This window comes from Sceloporus occidentalis, unplaced genomic scaffold (assembly GCF_023333645.1).
Source record: "Sceloporus occidentalis isolate IW3139 unplaced genomic scaffold, rSceOcc1.0.p SCAF_16, whole genome shotgun sequence".
NCBI classification, from domain to species: domain Eukaryota; kingdom Metazoa; phylum Chordata; class Lepidosauria; order Squamata; family Phrynosomatidae; genus Sceloporus; species Sceloporus occidentalis.
This window is the reverse complement of record NW_028316996.1, coordinates 15,580,482-15,606,369: the sequence shown is the minus strand read 5'-3', so window position 1 is coordinate 15,606,369 and position 25,888 is coordinate 15,580,482. Positions and strand designations below refer to the sequence as shown.

The 25,888-nt window shown below is 39.9% G+C and overlaps 2 protein-coding genes across 2 annotated transcripts; one reads left to right on the top strand and one right to left on the bottom strand.

Annotated features, from left to right (window-relative positions):
• Nucleotides 1–4,235: 4,235 nt before the first annotated feature.
• AK6 (adenylate kinase 6) lies at nucleotides 4,236–7,511 on the bottom strand. Its single transcript, XM_089481906.1, has 5 exons — nucleotides 7,484–7,511; nucleotides 5,285–5,377; nucleotides 5,090–5,148; nucleotides 4,861–5,006; nucleotides 4,236–4,425 (listed from the first exon to the last, which is right to left on the bottom strand). Exons 1-5 carry the CDS (start codon nucleotides 7,509–7,511, stop codon nucleotides 4,236–4,238), a joined length of 516 nt encoding a protein of 171 aa, XP_089338032.1.
• A 1,870-nt stretch (nucleotides 7,512–9,381) lies between these two features.
• LOC149303079 (cell cycle checkpoint protein RAD17-like) lies at nucleotides 9,382–24,078 on the top strand. Its single transcript, XM_089481862.1, has 16 exons — nucleotides 9,382–9,423; nucleotides 10,974–11,213; nucleotides 12,125–12,208; nucleotides 13,066–13,222; nucleotides 13,451–13,587; nucleotides 14,887–14,939; nucleotides 15,023–15,148; nucleotides 16,002–16,071; nucleotides 17,069–17,180; nucleotides 19,666–19,851; nucleotides 20,785–20,873; nucleotides 21,126–21,272; nucleotides 21,631–21,777; nucleotides 22,011–22,131; nucleotides 23,493–23,550; nucleotides 23,826–24,078. Exons 1-16 carry the CDS (start codon nucleotides 9,382–9,384, stop codon nucleotides 24,076–24,078), a joined length of 2,022 nt encoding a protein of 673 aa, XP_089337988.1.
• Nucleotides 24,079–25,888: the final 1,810 nt, after the last annotated feature.

The window sequence follows — 25,888 nt, the reverse complement described above, 5'->3', positions numbered from 1 at the left end:
TAGTTATATTACAGAAGGTCTTTATGGTATTGGATATCTTTTAGAAGATAATACGAATGCCTGCAACAGGGTAGACATTCATGGTGGAACAAACCAAATGGCAAATTATTTAAGTAAATTAGGAGAACGGTCCAGATTTTGGAAGCTGCAGTTTAACGTTGATAAATGTAAAATAATGCACTTGGAACGTAAAAGTCCCAAGGCAGAATATTTCTGTTTCTCCTGGAAGTAGCAACTGATGATTCATGAAGAAGAAGTGTTGTAAAGCCTGTAAAGTTCAGAATGATAAATAGGAGTAATGCCCGCATATATTATAAGTATATTTGGTTAATTAAATTGCTAATTTCCCAAGACACGTGCATTGTTTTTATTCGTAGTAGTTAAAGGTGGGTACTAGATACTGTCCTGCAGGCTATCATATACATAATACATGAGATTTTTTTTTTATATTCTGTACTGCAGGCTTGGAGCCACCAAAAAAGTAATGACTACATATCAATCAACCTCATGATTTATTAGCGATGTGAACTAATTCTATAGAAAGATCTTCTTTAAGGGTAAGGGGACAGGAGAAGATGGTCTGATTTATTCACAAACAACTCGTGATCCTAGTGAATAAACCCATAGGCTGTTAATTAGCTGCTTCCTCCTCTTGTTTATGGAGGTATTCAGCTACACCAAAAACCCATCCCAGGACTTCTGTCCCCTGTCGCTGAACCACAGCCTTATCCATTCAACTATTTTAACATCCAAACCCAAACGGTGTTGTTTATTTATAAGCCTTGGTCTATTATCTAGGTGTTTATTATACTCATTGCATTGTGTGCTTATAATACATATTTAAGAAACATTGCTCTATTGCCCTGTTTGTTTGCAATAGTCTACATGATGTTCAAATGATAGGGGGAAAGCAGCTAAGCTCACACCGTTACAGTAATAATATCCCCCCCTTAAACGCCCTAAAGATGATCAGGAATGCCATGTGAGCTGCAAGCCTGTCTGCAGCTATCATATTGCAAACTATTTAAACCTCTTTATTGTCGAGTTCCCTATTTTGTATACAGGACATTATTACTGCTGTGTTTTTACTGAACATCATGTAGACTATTGCAAACAAACAGGGCAACAGAGCAATGTGTCTTAAATATGTATAATAAGCACACAATGCAATGATTATAATAATTGTGATATCTACACACTATTCAGGTGAGTATTTAAGACTGAAATAATTTGAATCAACACACAATCATTCGTTATCGATATACACTCAATCATCGGCCAATTACAAATAAAATCAGCTGTTTTAAGTTTCCTTTAAATTGGCTATTCTACAAATAAAAACTAATGACAACCATAGATTCAAGCAATATTTAATTAAAAGACAATAAAGAGCTTGCTTAAGGCTAGGTTTCCACTTGGTTTTTTTTAGCTAAAAAAAGCAGCCAGATGTTAGCTGTTCTTCAATAGGAAATCGCAGAATGCCATATCCACTTGGCGTTTTTCTGTCTGGCGTTTTTTCAGTCCTCTTTAGAGGTCACGTTTTTCTGCTTTTTTGGGCTCTGTGGCAGTTTTTCAAAATCGCAGCATGTTCACACTCTGGCGTTTTTTTGCAAGGAAATCTTGGCGTTTTTCTCCAATAGAAGTCAATGGGAGAGAAAAACGCCATGAAAAAGCCATGTGGGTTTATTGCCTTGGCGTTTTTTATTGCGTTTTTTCCACAGTTACAATGCAGAGGATGGACCCAGTATCTGTGTGTCCTACGAGAAATAGGCTGGAAACAAACAGTTTCACACAAAACAAAGTTCATATTGAATTCTACACCATTTGGAACAAACATGCCATTACAAACAAACATACGCGACGCATCAACTGGATCCTGCGTGCCAAAAGCAACAGCAAACAATATGCACCATCATTTGGGGCCAATCTTCCTAGAGGAGCAGACATTCGGAATAAAGCATGCCTTACAAACCACAGAAAAGTGACAAAAGGGTCCGCCGGGGCGTTTAAGTAGAACTCTACCAAGTAAATGACATCAGGAGGGGGCAGATACTTGCCATTTATCCTAATCCCTTTTAGCTGGGTGAAACTTCTAACTTGTAAAGGCTGGAAAAACTGCCTAAGGTCAAAAAAAGCAATTTCCACAGAAAGGCTAAAACGCCAGAAAAAACTCCAGAAAAAAACGCCAAAACGCAGAAAAATGCAGTGGCAGTTTTCTTGGCGTTTTTCATCAAGAAAAAAAACGCAGGACAAAAACCCAAGTGGAAACCTAGCCTAAAGGGGGTGAACCATGGGAGAAGACCTGGAAGCTGCCATTGTAGAATTTTTTTTGGGTGGGATTACTTTTCCTTCTCAAAGGTCACACTAAGCAGATTCTTTATGGCAATACTAATGAAGTCCTTCTCTCCATAGACTTTTATGAGTCAGAGGGTCCCTCTGAGTGATTATGACCAAGCCATTCTATTATTTACCACAGGCAGTATAAGGGAGTCTGGGTATTTGTATAGTAGACTGGGCTAAGATAACAGATAGAACCCATACAAAATGACTAATATCTATGAGCCCGAAAACCACCATATTATGCAAAAGCTGGTTCTAAAAGAAAACAGAATGTCTTTCCACAGCTCTGCGGAATCTGTCGGCGCTTTATAAATAAAGTATAATAATGTCTTAAATGTTAACGTGACCCTAGTAATCTGTACTTTACTTAGTACTCAAGAGATTTTACTGCATTCACCAACCTATACGATGTCTACCCCACCGTTTTAAGGATCGTACATCTAAATTTAGATGGCATCTTTAGTTGAAGAGAATATATTGTATTGGTACAATCAATTTTTATATTGTGTTTTAAAGCCACTGGTTCAGCTCAGCCGTTCGTAAAGTGACTTAAAACCGCAGATTTCCCTTAAGTGACGAGACCCCAATGACAAGGAGAAAACTGACAAAATCCAATTCCTTCCTCACATTGAAATAATCTTCCATAGTTGTATAACAGACAGGCGGACATTGTAGATTTCTGCAAATTCACAGTTCTACCCTTACTAAAAAGTAAGTAATACATATCGATGGGAGCTTTGCAAGAATATTTAGTGTTTTATAATAATTTAATCAGCCATTACAGATTACCGAACTGCTGACTAAACTGACTAAACTTTGGCATCCGGAATTAGCCCTGTAGCATACGTGAGATGACAAGACATCATGGACTTGATGGTCAAAGATGTATGAAGTATGATGTACAGTGTGCACAAAACAATGTTTGGCAAAGATGTATGTGTATGTTTGTGCCAAGAGTTTGGGATATTTGACCATCACACACCCACACAACAATAATGAAAATGACAATATACCACAGGCATCAAAAATGGAAAAAGGCGCAACTATAAACTTTTGGAAATAGGTACATAAGCAATATTATTTATAGCAATAACCTTTCAAAAATATAAGTCTCATAATAAAATTAGATCTTATTACCATAATCATGGACATCATGACATAATCAAATATTAAATATAATGGCGGTGAAAGAGACATCTAAATGTTTATACACACACAACCTTGCTTATCAAATTAGGCATTCACAAAAAACACATACCCTACAGCTGCTGCCAAATACCTCCACAGCGGTCAGAATACTGAATGATGGGGGCAGAAGTGCCAACAAAGACATGAATGCGCGGTGTCACCACGTGCTTCTGCTGGCTTCTCCGCCACCATCCTTTAGCTGCAGAAGGTGTATACTGGCCACAGGCGTGGGGAGCAGACAGCCACGAGCATGCGTAGTGCTTAGCACTTTACCTCCTACATCCTGGTGTAAAAATAAATGCTTTTTTTTGGTTGCTCCATCAAAAGTAACACTTTATGACTGCAGTGAGACATCTCAATAGTTGTATGCTTCTCTACTGTGCAACCTATACAGGGAACATTATGGAATCTATACTGGTGCTCCACGACAAACTGGTTGGTCTCTGGAGTACAGTCATATCTCATCTGTACTGTAACCGATTTCTCCCATCAGATGGGTTTTAGAAGCATTATAACAGGCTACAGCATAACAGTGTGAAATCTCTGGAAAATAGTGCATTTGCCTCACTTTACAGTATTTACACAGAATGGTGAATGCAGAAAAAAAGCTACACTGCTAATCCTCAAATTGTTTCTATTTAAATGCAAGTGTCCTGTCAAGACTTTTGAGGGGTCTGTGATCATGTAAATGGTAAATTGTCTGATTTTCAGTTGTTATCCTTTATCCACTGCTGAATCCACTGTGTGATCTGATCCAGATTTTGTTCTAGATCCTCTGGTGAGTTACTGGGCAGCTGGTGCACTATTTCACGCTGATACGACTCCACAGCTTCTTCATAAATCGTCTGGAAAATCTCGCACTGCACATTGTCCTGCAGTTTCTTCTCTTTGTATCCCCTGGTAATATAAGAAATTTCAAAACCTGATCCCTGTAGCATGTTTAGTATACTGTACAATATTGCCAAGATAGGGAATGCACCCCTATTTTTGGAGCGCCAGACTTGGCTGCTACATTTTTAAAGAAACATCAGAGCAGTCGAAACTGAGGCAAATTAGGGCACAAACATGTTTTTATATTAGGATAGGTTTCCACTGATTGCTGTTTATATCAAAATACAAAAAACAGACCAGACATGTTATGTCGATACTCATAGCCTAGATTGCCGTATCCTTCCATGTATAGTTTGCCATTATATTAAATTTTGCAGGAGGGATCGCTTGACAATATGTGGCTCTGACACAGCTGACATCAGTACAACAAATGTCCGTCTTGTTGCATTAGAGTCCCGGATATGATGGAGAAGCCACGCAGCATTAGTTTCAGGGTCTTACCGGCTCTCCAGTCTCTCATATAACAAGGCATTATCAGTTCTCAGGACAAAAACGATTTGGAACCAACGCTCTGGGAAGAAGTCACAACCGTGATAATCCACTATGACTCCACCTTCACTCATTTTATCCTCCAACTCATCAATCACCTATAAGGAAATAGACAAATTATCTCAGAAACAGCACTTCCCTATACTCCTGGATACGGGGAGTTCCAAGTACACGAACTTACTCTGTCTTCATCAAGAACAGGACAATCATATTCCTCATCATATCCTTCATACAGGTTACCTAAAGAACAGGAAAGGAATTGTAAAGTTATCACAGCACAGTTTGTAGGGCACACCGATAGTACGCACACTGTCTTCTTCCTTATGGACGCCTCATCAACGTTCATTCCCCCTGCCAAAATATTTTGGTTACACACCTTCCTTTGCGAGGTCTCCCACACTGACATAACTTAACCCAGTTCTCGTAGCAAGCTCTTTGCCCAAAGTGGTTTTTCCAACACCAGGAGTGCCTACAAAACACAGTAAGGTATATGTATTAATAATAATGCTATTAATAAATGTAAGTACAATTAACCAAGTAAGCCAGTATGCTATGCATTTAGCTGTTTCGTGTTAAGCAAATTCAACGTGAAACCAATTATTTTTTATAACACTGGGGATAGGCTGGCAGAAATATATATACACACACACACACGTAAACATATTACATTTTACCCCAGGTGGTACACATTTCCTTTAGGGGAGTAATCATTTTGGTTGAGAGTTCAATAGTATTGCTTTGCACTTACATCATGCTCAGTGCTGAAAGGAAACAACAGATAGCGTGTACTGAATGCCGCAGACAAGAAACAAGTCACAGAACTGAGTAAACGTAGGGTTAGTATGGAGGTCTTGAGCCATAGATTAATGTCGGCGAGGTGAACAGCACATACGATTCTAATGCCATTATTTCTTTACATTGCTGAAAGTTAACTTATAGGCCTGATGTCCCCCTAAAGGTATTCTGATGTCTGAAAAGCCCATAGATTCTAGAGTCATTGTGCTACAACTAATATTAAAAATCCATGGAGGGAGAGACTCTAGAAATATTTATTTAACCAACAGACCCATAAAATCATTGTTTATTTAGCTTGGGCACACTCTACAACGGCTGGTGAGCATTTTAAAAGGGGTTCGTGTCATATACTTGCCTGGGAACTTCCTAGGGTTACTGCTTCAATAAGGGGCATTATCATATATGCAAAAGAGGGCTCAGTAGAAGTGTGTGTGTGTGGGGGGTGAACAAACACGGCAAAAGGACCACTGAAAACAGCCAAGTCCTAGATATACTCAAACAAGATTGGATAAGACCACAGTATTCCATCAGATTTATTTGGCTCTTTGCTATGAAGGATTATGCGTTGCTGTGAAAACAAACCCCCTATATTTGGATCCCACTTTTTTTTTTCTTCCATTTTTGGTTTCCATAAAACCAATAAAATATTCTATTAAACCTTTACATATTCAAGAAATGTTTATCTTTCTATAATGTGGCTTAAATGTAGGCTGGATGTCTTATTTCTGTTTGGTACATACCATAGTTATAAGATCACGAGTTCATAACCAGACACCTGTGAAGCAGCTCAGGGTGACATTATGAAGCACCTAAACATCACTTTATAAGTAACAACTAGAAGTAAGTAAAAGGAGGAAGCAGAACTGTTGATACAGCAGAGGGATAGGACCGGGGCATGGATTTGTAGCGTAGGGAGTCCTCGGGGCAAACGTAATTTCCTCTATGGACGCTCAGCTGTATGTGCGCACCCTCGGAGGTGGCGGTGGGTTTCTGTTTAGAGCGGCATGGCTTTGGTAGGTGTGGGGGGGTCACAGTTTTCTGTTGGTTTGCAAGGATCTTTTTAATGTGGCGGTAGAGTCAAAGTTACAGATTGGAAGGTTATGTTTTAGGAGGCACGATCAGAGAGAGAGAGAGAAGAGGGTGTTCGGCAGATGGTACAGAGGCGAGACCTGTCAATTTGCAGACTATCACAGCGTGTGAAAGAGAGAAAAATTGCACGAGCCGTGATGGCGTGCCCACAAGCAGTTACCGCACACAAGAACGTACAAAAGGAGACAGAGTTACGGGATCCACCCATAAAGCCCAATATAAAATGGCATAAGGTTATTAGAAGCTGTAATTAGGGGCCATGGCTAACTAGTTTCTGAGAGCTGGCCAGTACAGCATGCTTACAGGTAGCCCTTTCCACATGCACTTAATGACCTCATACCGTGACCTCATCTCCAGGACCCTCTTTAATATAAGAACCGGTGGAACCCCAATACACAGTCTTCCTTTTAGGTTGATATTTTTAGTAGACAGAAGTCCCTCTGTTTTTGTTATGGAGCCTCAGAGTACCCAGTAGCCTTACCCAAGACCATTTAAAGAAACAATCTCGTTTTAATCTACTTGTTATGGGATGCTAGGCCTATTATAACACAGGAGCCGTATATAATAATTATGTGTACGTTGGGACCTTCGAACAGGCGGAGGCCTTTTGCACCATTCAATTCATATGACGGCTCCACGTTAAGCATTCCGTACAGTGCCTCCTCATAAATGTGTCCCGCGTCCCCCTCACCTGTGAGCAGGATGTTCGGATGCTTCATGTTGGCAGAACAGGTCCCTCTCTGCGTACGCACGTGTTACCACTGACACGCGACGCCTGTCTCGCGTACTAACTCCAGCAGCAAAGAGTATTATACGCAAAAGACAATTCTGTTTTTATGTTTCGCGTAGTATTGCTGAAACCCACAGAAATATTGGACTCTCTGGAAATTATCCACAACTATACGAATATGGAAACAATCTAACAGTGTTCACGGCGATATTTTGCTGACTGTAGGGCCCAGAAATGGCTCAGTAATTGGCGTTTGTGTTTCTGCCACTTAGAACTCTTTGGAAGGCTGCTGGAACGTCACTGATTCGCCGGTGACGTAGAATGCATGCGCCTGTCGTAGTGTGATGGGTAAAGTTTTCTAGCTTTTGACTTGCGTGATTGGAGTTGGGGTCGCGGTGTCAGTGAGAACAATAAGCGAAGAGCACAACGGGTTACCCGCCCGCAGAGCCGCGGTAACGGAGAGATAGGGATATCGCTGTGCGTTCACTGGGGGGCGGGGCCTTTTAACGTTTGAATTGACATGGGGAGGGCCAGAGGCCCACAATAACCGTCAGTTTAGTTTCCTATAGGCATTGGGTAATGCAGTGTAAGGAATGATGTCTGGTTCACTGGGAATCATTTGCGTTCTTACGCTCGGCGGTGTGTTTACAAGAGAGGGGGTTTGCGGGACAGTTTTACTTTTGTCTACTTGAAATTATGAGGGGCCCCACCTCAAAGGGCTTCTGTTGCAAGAAAAAGCTGAGGTGGCCCTTTATAATGCATATATAAGTTAGCGAGGGGGGTATATCATCTTACTGACTGAACTATGCGTTATGCAGGGCCAGTTGAGCCCTTTTTGCAGAGTTTTTCAGTTATAACGCGTAGTGAGTTAGGGAGTTGAAATCACAGACCCTTCCACCTCCTGCTTTAATAAATAGAGCCTTTAGTCTGAGACTGGACCAGATACATACTTTCCTGTGCTACGCGATGTCTCTGTATTCCCTAAAACATATCTGCATCCTCTGTAACATTAATAGGAATTAGCTTTTATTTCTAATGTATGAATAAGAAAAATCATTGGGCTGCTGTAATGGAAAACCAAAAAGAAACTCCGCAGTTCTATATTTTACTTTTGCTTTCCAGAAATAAACAATATGGTTGTCGAACCAGTTTGTAAACACTGGCAAGCTCACGTTACTAATAGAAACCGCCAAGAAAGGATGATCGACATTTCAAGTTCATATATGTATATTAAATGGACAATCAGTGTCCCGGGCAGAAGGCTCTCTCTTAATAATGCATGTTAAGAGCCATAATATACCTTTACTATACTTAGAAATCACTTGACTTATGGGGAAGCTCCTCACCGATGTCAAATATTTCATGCTGCTGCTGCCTGTCGCCAATGCTTTCTATGTATGAGCACAGGGGGTCTTAATAGATCCTGGAAGTCGGAGCTGGGTAGCAGAAAATATACCATATGTCCGCCAAACACATCGGGGGGGCAGGTTTGCAGTCTCACCCGTAGTCGATAAACTGTTAAATAATTTAAAGTTATATGTTGTGTGTTTCTTATGTTACGCTAACACTGTATTCCGTCTGTGAATATTTGTTTACACCTAGCCACCGTACGCTCCGCATGTCAAACCCTATTCCTCCAGTTTTCCCAAATCATTACATGCCATTAAAATCGGCTCCAGCTGGCCTTTTCGAGATATTACCCGAAATAGTGTAAAGTAGCTTTATAAAGTGTTAAATTACTGTACTTTTCTAGTTTCGTTGTACGGTTTACATAATAACAAAGCCTCATGTCCTTTCTCCAGGCAAACAGTATCGTATGTAATGCTGTCCTGAGCTGATGGGAATGATACAGATTGATAATGTCAAAAGCATCCTTCAGAAGGAAGGTAACTTCTGCTAAGGTAAGGGAGAACACGGCATTGATATTCATTAGTGTGGAGTCCTGGGAGAATTCCACATGACCTTAACTGTCACATTTTCAGAATGTAGACTTTTTAATTGTGCTTGTACTATTTACTTTGTAACACCTTAAGATAATAATAGCAGTAAGAATGCTACTTGTATCTGTCTTGTTTCTAAAAAGACCAGTGAATGAAAACAATAACAATTTACTTGGAAAGACAGGTACCGTATTGGCTCGGATATAGGCCGCACCCTAAAAGTTAGGTGCTTTTTCAAAGAAATTTTTTTTTTTTGTAAAAAAAACCCCCAAACATTATTGTTAAATAAATTGTTAAAGCACATCGTGCAGATGTGCCGGCAGCGGGGGCTGTTTACGCACATCGCCGCTGCTGGTGAACGTCTGCGCGATGCGCTTAGACAACCTCCCGTGCCGGCATCCCCCCCCCATTGAAAGTGCTGGCAGGGGAGGCTGTCTGAGCGTATCGAAGAGTAGGATGCAGGTCCCCTGCACCGCTGCGGGGGATCTGTATCCTAACCCCGCTGCCTGCCCGGAACTGCATGTCCCGGGCGTCGGGCGCTAGACCCCGAATATAGCCCGCACCCCCACTTTAAAGACTTAAAGTGTGGGGGGGAAGTGCGGCCTATATTCGAGCCAATACGGTATTTGGAATATCTTCCATGTTGGTGCCCATTGTGAATGTCAGCAAGAAATTTGACGAAACCGGTTCAATGAGTTGAATAAGCAGGATCTTCTTTATTCAAGTGTACGCTGACTCGCAGACTTCTCTACCCCCTCCTTAATTCTTTAACAATATATAGGCAAAAACCGCAAGTTGGTTAGCATAAAAACTAGACATCTGGGGATGTAGACTACCAAATATAATCATAGTCCTGTTAAAGCCGATATGTGAGTTCTGCTGTTTTACTAGTAGGTACTAATTTTACAGAGGTCAGGAAAGGGACAACTTCTCCGGTGTGGAGAACTTTCTTTCGCAACAAGGCACTTACAGCAAAAACATACCGCACATACACATTTAACCCATTCATACAAGACAAGCAAGGTAAAATGGCTGTTGTTTAATGGTATCTGCACTTCCACGGCATGCACACACACCTTTTTGTTTGAGATTGTGGGACCTCTAGATTGTAAGCTCGTTTGAGCAGGGCCCTCCTCACCTGTTGTCTCTGTATGATAATTTGTTATGTTATATACTACTTGTTACGTCCTGTCTACCCATTGTACAGTGCTACGGAATTTGATGGAGCTATATAAAACAATAAATAATAATAACTTCCATAGCATTCAGAAAGCTATTTGTTGCCTACACCTATTGCGGAGTAAGATACAACCAGACCTTTGCAGTGTCTTCATTACTAGATCTTCTCTGGTTATGTACGATGGGATCTTAAAGAAGAAGACACAGAGAGCCGACGTGCTTTGAGCTTGAAATGATTGTCCATTTATAACTTTTGTGGGACTTCGGTTACAAGCCAAACAGCAGTTTTTAAACACATCTAAGAAATTTGTCATGTTTTAATGTGTTTTCAGATTACAGATTGGGTTGAGCCTTCATTTGACGACTTCTTTGGAAACACCAGCAAAGTTCCAGGTACAAGAGAAGTTAAACAAAGTGTGAAAAACAACAATGAATCTTTGTTAAATGCCAAAGCACAGAGCAAGAAGAGAGCAAATCCCTTTTCCTCAGAGCGTACAGCAATTCATATAAAGCAAACCTCAAACCAGTCACAAAATGACCCATGGATTGATAAATACAAGCCTGAATCGCAGGTAGGAGAAAATTGGGCCTAGAAATGGATTGTGTTACGCTTACCTGAAACCCAACTCTCTGTCACGCTTGTGTTGTAGGTCTATTTCTATATGGACTCTGAATGAGATCGATAGTGGCTCTTTTTAGTTTCCAGCATGCCTGATAATACTATTGGTGTTAGTATACACAGCCAATCAAAAGTTTGGGGTGACTTAAAAATCTCCTTATTTTGGAAAGAAAAGCACAATTGTCTATTAGAATAATGACAAATAGAACAGAAATCCAGCCCATATGGGGTTAATATTGTAAATGACTATTGTAGCTGGAAACTGCTGAATATCTTCATAGGTGTACAGAAGCTCTTTATCACCGTATCTGTTTATAACCCTGTGGTCCATGAACCTTTTTTCACTTTGGGCTTCAAATACTACAGTTTGTTTTGGGGACTTTGCCGATATGTCAGACAGGTAGCCGACAAACAGAGCCCGTGTTGCCCTGGTTTAGCTGTCTGGCCTACCTGCCTGTGCATTTTGAGTGGCAGGAGACTCTCCACATTGATCTAAAAGCTGTATGGCCTGTGCTGATGGCTTAAATTCTGTCAACATGTTATATACTGGTCCTTTTCCTTTGTAAATTAAATAACATAAGGGGATAACATTTAGTCTTCAAATACACCAGGAAATATTTTTGAATATACTTTCTTTAGCACCAGCAGGTCATTTATTATATTTTTTTAATATAGAAAAATCAGGTTGGCCAAACACCAAAGCCTTCTAAACTAGAGACTAATGGACCAGTGCTAAGGCAGTCATAGTATTTAACTCTTTACACATTGGTTTTTACAGCTGTATTTTAGGCTTACGTTCAATAGTCACCCTGAAATATTGTTTGCGCCTGCAGCTCACGGTTCTGTTCTGATGATTATATTTAGGCAGACCTTGCCGTGCATAAGAAGAAAGTCGAAGAGGTTGATGCTTGGCTGAGAGCACACATTGGACAGGGATCTCGGAAGCAGGTTTGTTCGAAGTGTTGTTATCGCTTATTATTTTCCAATAATTTTATGAGTAATTGTCATTTTCCGTGTCAAACAGAATGAAATTCCAGTGTTTGTGCACCTGATGAAAAATAACATGATCTATGCCAACATGAGCCTTATATTTTCTGTACAATGTGTACAGCTCTTAGATGTCAAAAGGCTTCTGTGTCATGAGGATTAAACAACAACAACAAAAAAAAAAATAATTAAAAAAAAAATTAATTCACTAATTCAGCTGTTTGACTGAAAAATAATTTGTGCTGATATAAGCTTGCGAGCAGGGTTCTCTCCATCTAATGTATCGGTTTGTCTTAGTCTGTCAGTTCTCGTCTTGTCATACCCCTTGAATATATGTATTGTATTAAGTGCTGCGTAAATTGTTGGTGCTATATAAATAAGATACTAAATATATAATTGTGAGTATATCACATACATAGTCAGACGCTTGAAGGAGGCGCCATGGGTCTCGGGCGCGCGCCCCTTGAGCGGTCTTGCAGAGGCATGCTTGTCAGCAGATTCATGTGACGAATGGTTGGCGTGCAGCCTGTGAAACCCTTGTTATGTCACATACATAGTCTTTTACACAGGGTATATTAGATGTGTTTGCCTAACAAGCTAGAGTACAAGCCCAAGAGTAAATCTATTGCTTGATATTGACTAAGTATTCAGCAGTATTGGTAAAGCATGTCTAAATATTAGCGTTGGCAAAGGTTGTGCTAGTTTTGTCTTTTCTAGCATCCAGCTCATCAATCCGCTGACTGTATATTGCTGATGTTTATAGGATTATTTCATAGTAACAAGACACCTGTTACACCTCTGCCCTCTTTTAATTACAGGGAGGATCAATTTCATTACTTACTGGACCTCCAGGATGTGGGAAAACAGCAACTGTTCAAGTTCTAGCTGAAGAAATGGGAATTGAAATCCAGGAATGGATCAATCCAATAATGCAGGAGTTCAAGCAAAATGACGAACCGGAAGTGTACAATCGAGGTAAAGGTCCCTGTAAGATGAAACGTAGCTGATGTTCGCTAACATTTTATTTCTGTGATTTAAATATAGTATACTTAAGTAGATTCAAGTTGTTTTCAGTAAGACGTGTGATTAGTAGATCACATTGTAAGTTTTTCAGATTTTGAAATGAGTTTTCATTCATGATATGAAGCTACCCTCCCTGTTTAAGTTATAGGATTTGACGGTTTTTGTTGCCATTTCTTCCAGGTGTGGGATTGCAGACATTCAGCGGTCAGTCTCAGACTTCCCTGTTTCAGGATTTCCTCTTAAGAGCGAACAAATATAACAAACTGCAAATGATCGGAGAATCTTCTGCCACTGATAAGAAACTAATCATTGTTGATGTAAGTTTCTGTAAAAACTAAATTACATTTTTATCTTATATCTGGAAATACATAGTAAATGCTTTAGAGAAAGAAATACATGTGAAGTTATTGGGAACAAGTTTTCCAAATCCCTGTCAAGGTGTTTGGCCATGGGTCCTGCTGTAGACTTTAAGGACCAGTACTAACCCCTTCCCCAGAAATCCAGAGAGGCTCACTGGAGCAACAGGAGAGGATGAAACGGTAGGCTGTAGGTTAACCAGACATATAGAACAGAAAAACACCTGGCAAAAACTTGTATTTAATTCTGTACACCTCCTGCTGTCATAGTGGTTGGTCTGCTCTCTTTCTCTCCCTCTAGCTGGTTTAATCCCTTTCACTCTGGCAGCTGCTCCTTCACAGGCACATAGTCCTAGCATGGGCAGATACACAGTTTGTATGCTGGAGACACGAGGTAGTTTATTTCAAACATGTATTGCAGCTAGGGTTAGTTAATGCTCCAGCTGTTAAGGCTACATTTCCTATTACTCTCAGCCAGTCTGGTATGTTAAGCACAACAACTGGAGTACCAATGGCTAGTTTTTATATCATCCAGCTGCGGTGGAATGCACATCTCATGATTCTTAGCCATCCATTTGGTTAGCTGAACATCATGAGAAATGTAAAATCAGCAATTTGAGTGTCAAATGTTACCACAACTGCTGTAAAACTACCTTCCAAGCCGTTCCGGTCCTTTTTTCTACCCTCCTACTAACCCTCTTTTTTTGTTAGAATGTTTGCTTAACAGAGCTACGCTACACAATATTAACTTTTTTTTACTACATCTCCTATGATGTTTGACAGCACCGTTGCTAGCTGATTATTATAGGAATAGTAGCTATTAACTGAAGATAGGTCTTTTGGGAGGGATACACTAAGTATTGTTGACTGCATCTACAATAATCAGCAGCCATATTGCTAGCTGAACTTCATGCGAATTGTAGCTATAGACTGGGGTTGCGGTGGCCAACACTACACACTAACTTTCTTTGCTGTTGACTGAAGCTCCATGATATACATCATATGACTTGTATACCGGGGTAGTTGTGGCTAATCTATTGTAAACTGTTAACTGCTGCTACAATGGTCATATCATTTGTCATATTAATGGGTAACCAACCTCCCAACTGACTAACTAGCCTCTCACCAGTAAACCCCTCTTCAAAAATAGACAATGGGAAGGAGGTACTGGGCTGGAAAAAGGGGAAAGGTAGGAGAGGATCTCATTGCATCTGCTTTTGTTATAATTTAAAAATGTAATTTTCTGTTTTAATTTCTGAGGACATGCCAAACCAGTTCTATAGGGATCCATCAAGTTTACATGACATCCTTAGGTAAGTTGTAAAAACATTTGAGCTGTAAAGGGACTTTGAAATAACAAAGTCTGATATTGGCTTTACTGCCCTAAATATTTTAGGAGATTTGTCAGAACAGGACGGTGCCCACTGATGTTTATCATCTCAGACAGCCTGAGTGGAGATAGCCACCAGAGACGGCTCTTTCCGAAGGAAATCCAAGACGAACTGTGTGTTAGCAATATCAGGTTGGTACAAAATGCATTCTCCTATAAATAATAAAACTAATTACTCCTCTACATGATTATGAGAATTTGTGTGCTATTAGTTAATAAATGGCTATATAAATGGTGGACCAATCAATATTTTTTTTCATTTTTGTACACTTATTTTAGGATGGTTTTTAGACTCTGTTTTCACACTATATGCTTGTATTTCCTTGTTGATTGCATTTACTGAATTATATTGGTTTTTTTTTTTAAAGAAACACCTATTCCAGTTCATCATTTGAAAAGGATGTTCAGAATTTTAGTCATTTAGCAAAAAACATTGTAGCAGACTGCAGTAAATTGAGCATCTCTAACATCATATACCATAGCGAAATGCAGATGAGGGATGAGCAGATGCCATGTGCTTGTGTAGTCACCCAGAATACATTTACTCGGTCATGTATGGAGAGATCTGCTCTCCTCCTACATTAAGAAGGGACCTCAGCGCCAATATACTACAGAAAATTAGAAAAAGTAATTGGCAAACCGTGTGGTAGCACAGTATGATATCCAATGATTTAGCCGTGAGACACCAAGTTTATTTTGCTGACAAATTCACTTTAAATTAATCAAAACCACTATACAAAGTTGTGTATTATACACATTTGCAGCCACATGTAAAGGTAGCTTACAATTTTAGGATTAATCAAACAGAATTTGAATAATGGGTTGATGATGCTAATTGTAATTTCTATTTGTTTGAACTCCTGATTATAATGGCAGATACTGCTGCCGCTAGTGGTCTAAGAAGGTGAAGCCTTTTGTTTTAAGCATCGGTAACATATATTGAAGCATGAATTCCACCATCATTTTATCCCTTTTTCCCCCCCAGCTTCAATCCAGTGGCTCCCACAAGCATGTTAAAAGTTTTGACTCGCATTGCTACTGCAGAGGCCAGTGGGGTATGTCTTTCAATGAATGTATTCATTAAAACCCAGGTTTACGAATGTATTTTACAATAGGTAAGAATCTAATCAGGAAATCACCTTGATTAAAGTTGATTTATTTAGGGTGAACACCACCCTTTTTTCCAGGGAGGAGAAATGTTAATTTTACTGTGTGCAAATTAGTGATGTTTTGTTTTGTTTTAAAGTTAAAAAAAAATAAAAAATAGATTTTTACCACACCACCCATTCCACGTCCCTTCTTGTACTGAGACAGGAAGTGTACTTAAGTATGCTTCCTATACGTATGCACTGTAGTCCTTGCCAGATCTTCCACTGAAATCAGTGGGACTTGAGTTTGGATATTGCAAACTGAACAGCAGCTACTGCCTAATTATATCATCATGACTGAAACTCAACGTTTCAGCCCCTGTCTGGGGCTTCTATGAAGAATATAAAAAACCCAGACAGGGGTGAAATGACGAGTTTCTGTTATGAAAAGACAAATCCTTACTGAGGTTTAGGCGAGTTTATTCACTTTGGGGGGGGGGGGTTATGTGTGTGTGTGTATGTATGTATGTATATTTATAATAATTAAATTGTGTAGTTAGTGTGGTGGGGTCAGGTAGTGGTGAATTACATAGTTAGGTAATGGTTAAATAAGTTTAGAACATTTTAAATAAAGAAAAGTTTATATATATATATATATATATATATATATATATATAATGAGTTTTATAGTAGGTGTATATAATGTATATACCTGCAAAATTGTGAATACATTGTGTAATACTTAAAAATATATCTAGAATTTGTGTGGGGTTAGGTATTAATGCAGTTTTTGTTACTTACAGTAAACAGAACAAAAAAACATGTATTTTTGCACACCCATGCACATGAAATTGTTTACATCCGTATATATACTGGCCTCTCCACAATTTTGCTGGAAACGTTAGTTATGCTTTGAACATTTTCCAAGCTTTGGGATGTTTGTTAAATCATTCTGTCTTTACAGGGAGGAAGTAAATGTGTGATTCCTGATAAAGCAGCCCTGGAGTTACTCTGCACTGGATGTTCCGGGGACATTAGAAGCGCCATTAATAGTCTTCAGTTCTCAGCATTGAAAGGTAAGTGGAAACAAACTGGAATTTTTTTGCGTCCTCTTCATTAAGGGACACTCTAGCCTTCATAGGCACTGTAATGCAAATTATTAGGGCTGAAACAACTAATCGATAAAATCGATAATGAAAATCGTTATCAACGATTTTCATTATCGATTAGTCGAATCGATTTTTATCGATTTTATCCTTATATAATCCGACCTCAAACAGAGATTGGATTATAACACTAGAATCCAGATCCCCCGCAACCCTGCAGGGGACCTGGATTCCCCTCACTGTCGGCCGGTCTCTCACTTCCGTCTCTCTCCCCCCTCCCATACACCCCTCTGACTCCTCCCCCTTCCCATACATCACTCTGCCTCTCTACCCGGCTCCCTGGTGTTTTGTGAACCTCCGTTGCTGACAGGCACTTTCACTGCAGCTTCATAGAAGCCTCAGCGTAAGTGAAGGTGAGTAACGGAGGCTGTCTGTGCGCATCGTGCAGACCCCCACCGGCTGACAGAGAATCGAGGTCTCCTGCAGAGGATCATCCTCTGTCAGCTGGTGGGGGTCTGCATCGCACAGACAGCCTCCGTTACTGCCCTTCACTTACGCTGAGGCTTCATAGAAGCCTCAGCGTAAGCACCTGTCAGCAACGGAGGTTCACAAAATACCAGGGAGTCGGGAGAGAGGCAGAGTGATGTATGGGAGGGGGGAGGAGTCAGAGGGGTGTATGGGAGCCACCCTCCCATGCACCACTCTGGCTCCTCCCCCTCCCATACGCCACTCTGCCTCTCTACCCGGCTCCCTTGTGTCTTGTGAACCTCCGTTGCTGACAGGAGGCAGAGTGGAGTATGGGAGGGGGGAGGAGGCAGAGTGGAGTATGGGAGGGGGCAGAGTGGAGTATGGGAGGGGGGAGGAGGCAGAGTGGTGTATGGGAGGGGGAGGAGGCAGAGTGGTGTATGGGTGAGTTATAGTGGTGTATGGGGGGGTATAATGAATTTCAGGGAGGCAGAATGGCATATCTCGGGGAGTTAGAGTGGTTTATAGGGGAGGTAGAGTGGTGTATGGGGGGTATAATGAATTTCACAGTGGCGCAGGGCATTTATGGGGAGCGGAGTGGCATATCAGGGTGCACAGTGGCATATAGGGAGGTATAAGGCATAAATGGGGGCGAGTGGCATATTGGAAGTTATAAGGCATATCAGGGGGGCATAAGACATATCTGGGGGTAAAAGGTATATCAGGGGGCTCAGTTGGATATCACTGGCATATAAGGAGTATAAGGCATATCGGGGGCACAGTGGAATCTCTGGCATATAAGAGGTATAAGGCATATATGGGGCAGAGTGGCAAGCTGGGGGTCAGATGTGCATAACTGGGGGCAGTTTGGTAAATAAAAAAAATTTAAACAAGGCTTTTTTCTCAGTTTTTATGAAAAATAGTTAACATATGAATTAATATTTACTAATAACTTTGTACACTGTGTTTGGGTTCTTATAGCTTTTATTATTATGTCAGTAAAATAAGAAGGTGAATAGAGAGAGAGAGGCCATTGCAATAAAGAGATGAAAGTGTAAATTTTTTTATTACATTATTTTAATTCAAAAAATAGCATTTTTTTATCCGATTAATCGAAAAAATAATCGGCCAACTAATCGATTATTAAAATAATCGTTAGTTGCAGCCCTACAAATTATAGCTGCATAGTCCCTTTATATTTTCATGTTCCTTTTCATGTAACCCCCCCCCCCCCCCTTCATATGGATTTTTGGCCTTCCCCGGCCCTCCAGCTATTTTGCATGCATGAGATATGTTCGGCCAAACAGGACTCCCGGCAGCGGCAAGAATTTTTGCACCAGAAAGGCAGCTGCATTTTCTAGTTCATGTGTGTTTTTTTTTGTTTTGTTTTTTATTTTGAGGTGCATGTTAAAATTCTCAAAGAAAACTTTAATAAGCATTCTTCTTTAGTGAGGGTGTGAAACTGTCCCTTTTAGCCAAGGACTAAAACATGTTTTAATCTGACCTCATACTGTATTTATCCCAATTTATACAACACCATGCAATCTGTCTGGATTTAGCTTTTATAGAAGCTTGTGTGCGTGTAAATATGAATAATTTCAGATACACATCTCAGTGTTTTCATGACCTACATTTCATGGTCACCTGCGACTGTCTTTTACTGATCTACCAACAAAACTATATTATGATCTGCTTGCACTTTTTTTTTAATTTCACTTTCATTTGTTTGGGAATCCTGGAAGGTGCTGCTGTCACACATTATTACCAAGGTATTTGTGTGACAAATTACAAACAAATAAATGACTTGTATTCCACGTGTTGTAGATTATTGGCATGCGTTCATCCCTCTATTAAGGCAGTGGTATTAAAAGTTCAGTATATACTTCCGTATATAGGTGCTTTGAGTTATGTCAAGTTACCATGAGAATTAAGAATGAATTTGTGCATGGGATGGAAATTGTTCACGGTTTATATTTGCTTTTGCCTCTAGATTCTTCGGTAGCAAGTGAGTTCTGGTCTAAAAAGAAAGGAAGAACTGAGAAAACATCATCCAGAGGAAAGCACAAAAAGAAATCAGAGGTGCCGGGAGAAAAAACAGAGCAAGTTCAAGCGATCGGTGGAAAAGATGCGTCTCTATTTTTGTTCCGGGCCCTGGGAAAAATTCTCTACTGTAAACGTAAGTAAATATCCTTGTGAAATCATTGTTTCTTTAAATGAAGTGTATTAACTGCTAGCGTAATCATTTACATTATCTGTAATTTTTTTAACTCAACACTCCACTAGCATTTTGTGGTCTGGATGCTTAACTTAAATTGGGAATACACTTGGGGACTTAAAAGGTAGCTGGAAAAGAGTAGGGTGCTCTTTGTGGTATATATGAAAATGAGTTTCTAAAATCTATATATGTGTTTTTTCTTTTTTTTTTAACCAATAAACCCTTACCACGCAATGAGTTAGAAATAATTTTTGGACTGGTGTTCTGATTCATGGCAATAAATAAAGAGCCAATGTTAATTCTGTTTTCTACAGCTTCAACGGGCAGTGAAAGTCCCTGATAGTCCGTCCTGACCAGTGCACTACAGGCTTATAAAATGCCTGGCATTCTGTCCCCAACACAATACATGCAGATGTACGATAATGTGATCAAGCTGAGAACACCTAGCGTGGTACAGAGATGTGGGGTGACTTGGAGTACATTTAATAATTGAGTAATCTGTGCATTAAGCGGGGTTGGCTCATCCTTTAGTTTTTAGTAGAACTCACAAGGGTTGGCACACCACGACGCATATTTATTTTTCCACTAAATCCTAAATTAAATCAGATTACACATTTGATCTCAATGACCGTGGTATGTATGGTGGAGGACATAAGGTATCGTAATATTGGTGAGTCCCCAAGGAAAGATTCTTCATAATACATGACGGTGTTAGTGATTGGAACGGTTTTAGCTTGTGGCTTAGTAAACAAAACGTACGCTAAAAGCTTTTGCCTGAGAAATGGCTAGCTCAGCGTATAACTTAAACCCACAATCATGTTTGCCTTACACGTGCTCTTTAAATCTTAATCAAACTGCTGCAATTCACAAAGCTAAATGCCTAATGTTTTCTAGGAGAAGCTCTGCCAGCCGACTCGGATGCTTATAAATTGCCTGCACACTTATCTGAACACAACCGGGACCTCCTGCTTGTTCTCCCAGAGGTGAGGCATTTATCTTCTTAATGCTGTTCTATAAATTCAAGGTAGCTGAATCACTGCAATGGTGTAAGTAAAAGTATTTGTATTGATTCCCGTTTACTCATTATTATGTGCGTGGTGATCACGTAGACTCATTTGTAATGAAACCGTGGGCACAGTGCGTCACTGAATAATGTTTGAAGTGCATTAAAACTGTTGAGTGTCTGCAGCTCTTTACGACTAAATTGTGTCCTTCCGCTTGTGTTTTCATTTCAGTCGGTTGTAGAAAAGTCGCACATGAACGGCGAGCTTTTCAATTTGTACCTGCACCAAAACTATTTGGACTTCTTTTCGGACATTGATGATGTTGTTCGGGCGACGGAGTATCTGAGTGCTGCGGATGTTCTCACTGGAGACTGGAATGTAAGGACATCCATTTTTACGAATTCAACCTCTATGGCTCATCTTAGTAGATGAACTATATTTTCTTATTTAAACCTGCATTGCCATTAAAGGGGCAATAAATTCCAGATATAAAGTTATCTGTTTTATATACCATTGTTGTGCAACTGCTGGCCGGTGGGCCATACGTGACCCTCAAACAAAGTGACCACATGAGCCATACTGCAGTATGCGGAACGTATAAGCTCACGTGTCGTGTCGCGTTACAACAAATGAAATGTATCTGTGTCCTTTGAAAAATGGCTGAATATTGGTTACGGTTTTATATTGCGTTTTCATTATGTGTCGTTCACTTAATCTGCGATTTACTAATCCACAGTCTCGTTCCACGTTGAGTGTTTACGGTTCTTCGGTCACCAGCAGGGGAATCATACATTCTAATAGAGCCAGAGCGTTTGCCAACTGTCAGACAGGCGTTGGCTTTAGGCCTCTCCACAAACCACAGTGGCTCTTGGTATTTAAAAAGGTAATTTGGTTTGATTTTCTTTGTTTATAAGTAATACTCTTATTTTTCTCTGCTTACATATAATGCTTTACTGCCAGCGCACTTATGATTAGTTTATACTGAATTAGCGGGCAGGATGACAATTGATGAACAGGCATATGGAGTCAAAAGCTAAAGATTGAAGATCTCATAGCACGGTCATCTGTAACACAAAGTATGAAATCATTTTTTCTCTCCTTCCTCTTTGTCTGTAGCATCAGGAAAATTCCTTGGCTGCGAGATCACTCTTCTCAAGTTTCTGTTCTTCACCATTATGCCTTCAGACCCAGGTGTTACCATATCTAGCAATGTTAACAAATCCGCTGAGGAATCAAGGTAATGTAAATATATGCCATGAAACTCCCCTAGAGAGGCTGCCTTTGGGGTTGGTTCCATCTGCTAGATGCTACCCCTTGTAATGGCAAAATGCAGCTTGCCTCACCTCTTTATGAGCTCTTCTCTAAACTTAACGTATGCATTTAAATGATTTGCATGTAAAACACATTCAATGCCTTAAATTTCTATATTTTTTTCCAAGAATAAGGGAACAGGCTGTGATTGCTACACCAAGAGGTGGTCCCAAGTGATGGTCCCAGTGCCCTCTGCCCTGGCTCCTGGGTTTAGGATTGAACCCAGCCATAACCCGTCCATGCCATATCGCTAAAAGAGGCGGAAGAGCATCCCGCAGGGCAATGGGGGTCTGAGTAAACTCAACTTCCTAAATCTAGTCTCAGAATGTTCTTCGCTAATAGAAAATAAACAGAAATATTATTGTAATAGTTGTTTTGCTCCTTTTTCAGTCTTGCAGAGAACTTCCTGTTTGCCGGAACATATAATATTTGCTTATTTTTGTGTTTCTCTGAATAGACCGGTTGCGTTTGTATTTCCCGAAAAATGAAGTACAGATAAATGTGGCTTCCTGTGGCCACAATCAAAGATATATGTTTTTGTTTGGCAAGATCTTTAATTTGTAAAACTAATATGTAACCCTTTCAGGGCCAACAACATACATTGTAAGTGGTTGGCAAAGTGGGCCGAGGATGCTCTAGAGCAGGCATGTCCAAAGTCCGGCCCGAGGGCCAATTGCGGCCCGAGGGCCAATTGCAGCCCGCGTTCCGGACTGATAAGGCCCCCCAGATAATTTGCCCAAATAAAGATCTGTTTTTTTGATATTAAAGGCAGAGTGATTTAACACCTGTTTAGATTTGTCATCCAAGTCACAAAATGAAACTCACGGGTCTTTGTAGTAAAGTGCATTAAACACTAGTTTATTTCAATCAGCACGGCCAACGTTTCGGACCACCTCCGGTCCTTTCTAAATATATGTATTTTCAGCATTATATGTGATGCAGTTTGCCTTAAACTATGTTTAATACATGAATCCTTTATTTGGTTGTTACTTGCTATTGAGAAACTACAAAAATTGCAATTTAATCAGACACTTCATTACTGTAAAACCTAATATTTAAACTGATTATTTTTCCCTATTTTAGGACTGCAGAGTAGATTCGTGACTATTTATTTCAGACTCGTATCTCTGCAAATTATTAAAAAGGAAACGGGGAAAAAAATCGGAAATAAGGCTAAAAACCTCCCAGAAAATAAAGCACAGTTAAAAATCATTGTGATATGAACTAAAAGTAGAAATAAACCAAAACTGTTTCAAAGTTAATTAAGATGTTATCTTTACTTTTCAGCACAAGTCACATTTATACAAGATGTTGGCCGACTACCCCTGAAAAAACATTTAGGAAGGTAAAGTCCCCAGATACCCAGAACCAAAGCGTGAGCATTTGTAAAGTAATGTTACACATATATACAGTTCAGGATATATTGTTTACAATATTTTTTTCTTTTCAACCTAAATAATAAACTGTGTAGTTTATGAAAATAATTATATACAAATAAATATTTAGTGCTACTCTACATTCAACATACAAACCCCCATTCTTTAGAATGCGCTGTGCGTTGTATTTACTGTATGTAACACTTAGTTTGAGATGTGTCCTGTATGTTTTACTTTCCTCTAGGCTTAAGCTTGAAGCCCTCACCGATAAAGACCCGGGTCTCCCCGATGCAGAGAGCGGTGAGGATGAGGATCCAGGCAGAACCAGGGATGAGGCAGCCGGACGTAACATCGTAGCTGGAAAGGGGCAGAATGCATCCCTCTCCTCCAGTCAAGGTGTACCGAGTGAGATATCAAGCAGCCAGCCCCAGCCTGTTACACCCCACATGGACATGGATGATGAAGATATGAAGATAGAAGAATATGACAGTGACTGACCTTTACCAGAATTGGTTAGAATGGCAGGGAGCGGCAACATGTTACTGTGTTCTAAATGAGCTTAAATTGGTTTATTTGTTGTTGGTTTTTTTTTTACAAATGCAGTGTAAATACACAAGTAGCAAAATGCGGACCAAACTGTATACTTTCACTGTATAAATAGGCCAGAGATTATATCATTGTCATACAGCACCTATAGGAACACCATTTGCGAAGCCTCACATTTGCTGCTGTTTGTGTTGATCTTTGTTCTTTGGAAGGACCCAGTTGCAGCATACGCTGTGTGCCCAACTTGTGTAGCTTAGATGCAACTGAGATACCAAGCAAGATGTGAAGTCTAGTTTATGTGAAATTCTCCACTGAACTATTTAACTATGTAAATAAAAAAGTATTTTTTCCCATACCCTGAGTTTAATTGTACCTGGACATTATATATATCTATCTATATACATATATATATATATGTATATATATATATATACATACATGACACATATACATATTGCCAAATGTGCTGTTTGAATTTGTGATGATACTTTCATTGATAGAAGACCCAGTCTCACACATTGGATGGAAAATCATTCTATAGATTGTGTGGCGTTTTTGGCTTAGTGTGATTATTTTTGTGTATATGTATAAACACACGGCAGCATCAAAGACCAGAGCACTTAAACGGTCTATTCCTCAAAACTGTATTCGTCTATTTTTATCAGACTGTTTTGCACGGACTGCAGTGCATTTTACTGCATGCAAAGTTTAGTTATTGCAGTTAGAAACTTAGATTTCTGTTTCATTGACCTCGTCCCCAGCTGCCTCTTCTGGAAGCGTTAGTATGTAGTCATCTTGTAGTACTCACATTAAGATCACTGGCAAGCAGCAGCCAATCACATGTATGCCGGCGAAACATCGGTCTTTTAAAAGCATATGTGTGATTGGCTGCTGCCAATCGCGTTCTGTAGAAATGGAGTCCTACTAAACGTTGCAGACGGCATATTTCAGTATGCTCCCTGCTTTAACGAACAGCAGCTGGGGAGGAGTTAACTGAAATCATCATCTTCCTCCAGTAACTAAAGAATGGACCCAAATAAGCATTTCAAATTAAAGTAGGATTAGAGAGTTCCTTTTAATTACTGCGGGCAGCGTGAATTACTTTAATTACAAAGAAAGAAGAAAGTGGTGGAAACTGGTTAACTGATTCAAGAAAACTTTGAATGTGCAAATCCAGCAGGCCCCTCCAGGAAGAAGAGCTTTTCTGGACCTGTGTTATTAAGTTTGTTACCTTGCTGATTGAACTATGCCTTGAGCAGGGCTAGCCCTTGTCGGAATTGCAAAGGTTGGCCATTAATACATATTGAGTTAGGTGTGTTAAAATCACAACTGCCAACTACCACTATGGTTAACAAACCTGTCTGTGCTTATTAAGTACCTTGTAATCTGTTCGAAGTGAAGTGACCTGTCTTCAGCGCTGAACATTTCGTATAACAAGCAGAAGACTTGCATCATAGACCAATATTCAAAGAATTGGTTGCTGCAGCCGGTTTTGGATATGATCCTCACACTTTCTGTAACAAATAAGTGTCCAGCCAAAGGAAATGATGTATAAACACACATTATGTGGACTTCTTGGGCCGAGTGAAGGCAAACTTTGTTTTCTAATTGAATGTTGCTTGTGCTGGGCCAGTTTTGCTCTTCTTACATGAAAAGTCATAAGGCTTGGCCCGTCAGATGTTCTATAAGCGCTGTGCGAGCATCAGATATAATGTGATACCAGCCGCAAGCTCCAAATTATGTTGGACTAGATAGTTGGCA

Coding starts and splice junctions, on each gene's coding strand:
- LOC149303079 (XM_089481862.1), top strand. CDS start 9,382: ATGTCAAAAGCATCCTTCAGAAGGAAGGTAACTTCTGCTAAG. Junction 9,424..10,973: donor GGAAGGTAACTTCTGCTAAG/GTAAGGGAGAAC, acceptor ATGTGTTTTCAG/ATTACAGATTGGGTTGAGCC. Junction 11,214..12,124: donor AATACAAGCCTGAATCGCAG/GTAGGAGAAAAT, acceptor GATTATATTTAG/GCAGACCTTGCCGTGCATAA.
- AK6 (XM_089481906.1), bottom strand. CDS start 7,511: ATGAAGCATCCGAACATCCTGCTCACAG. Junction 5,378..7,483: donor TCCGAACATCCTGCTCACAG/GTGAGGGGGACG, acceptor TGTGTTTTGTAG/GCACTCCTGGTGTTGGAAAA. Junction 5,007..5,089: donor CTGTTCTTGATGAAGACAGA/GTAAGTTCGTGT, acceptor ATTTCCTTATAG/GTGATTGATGAGTTGGAGGA.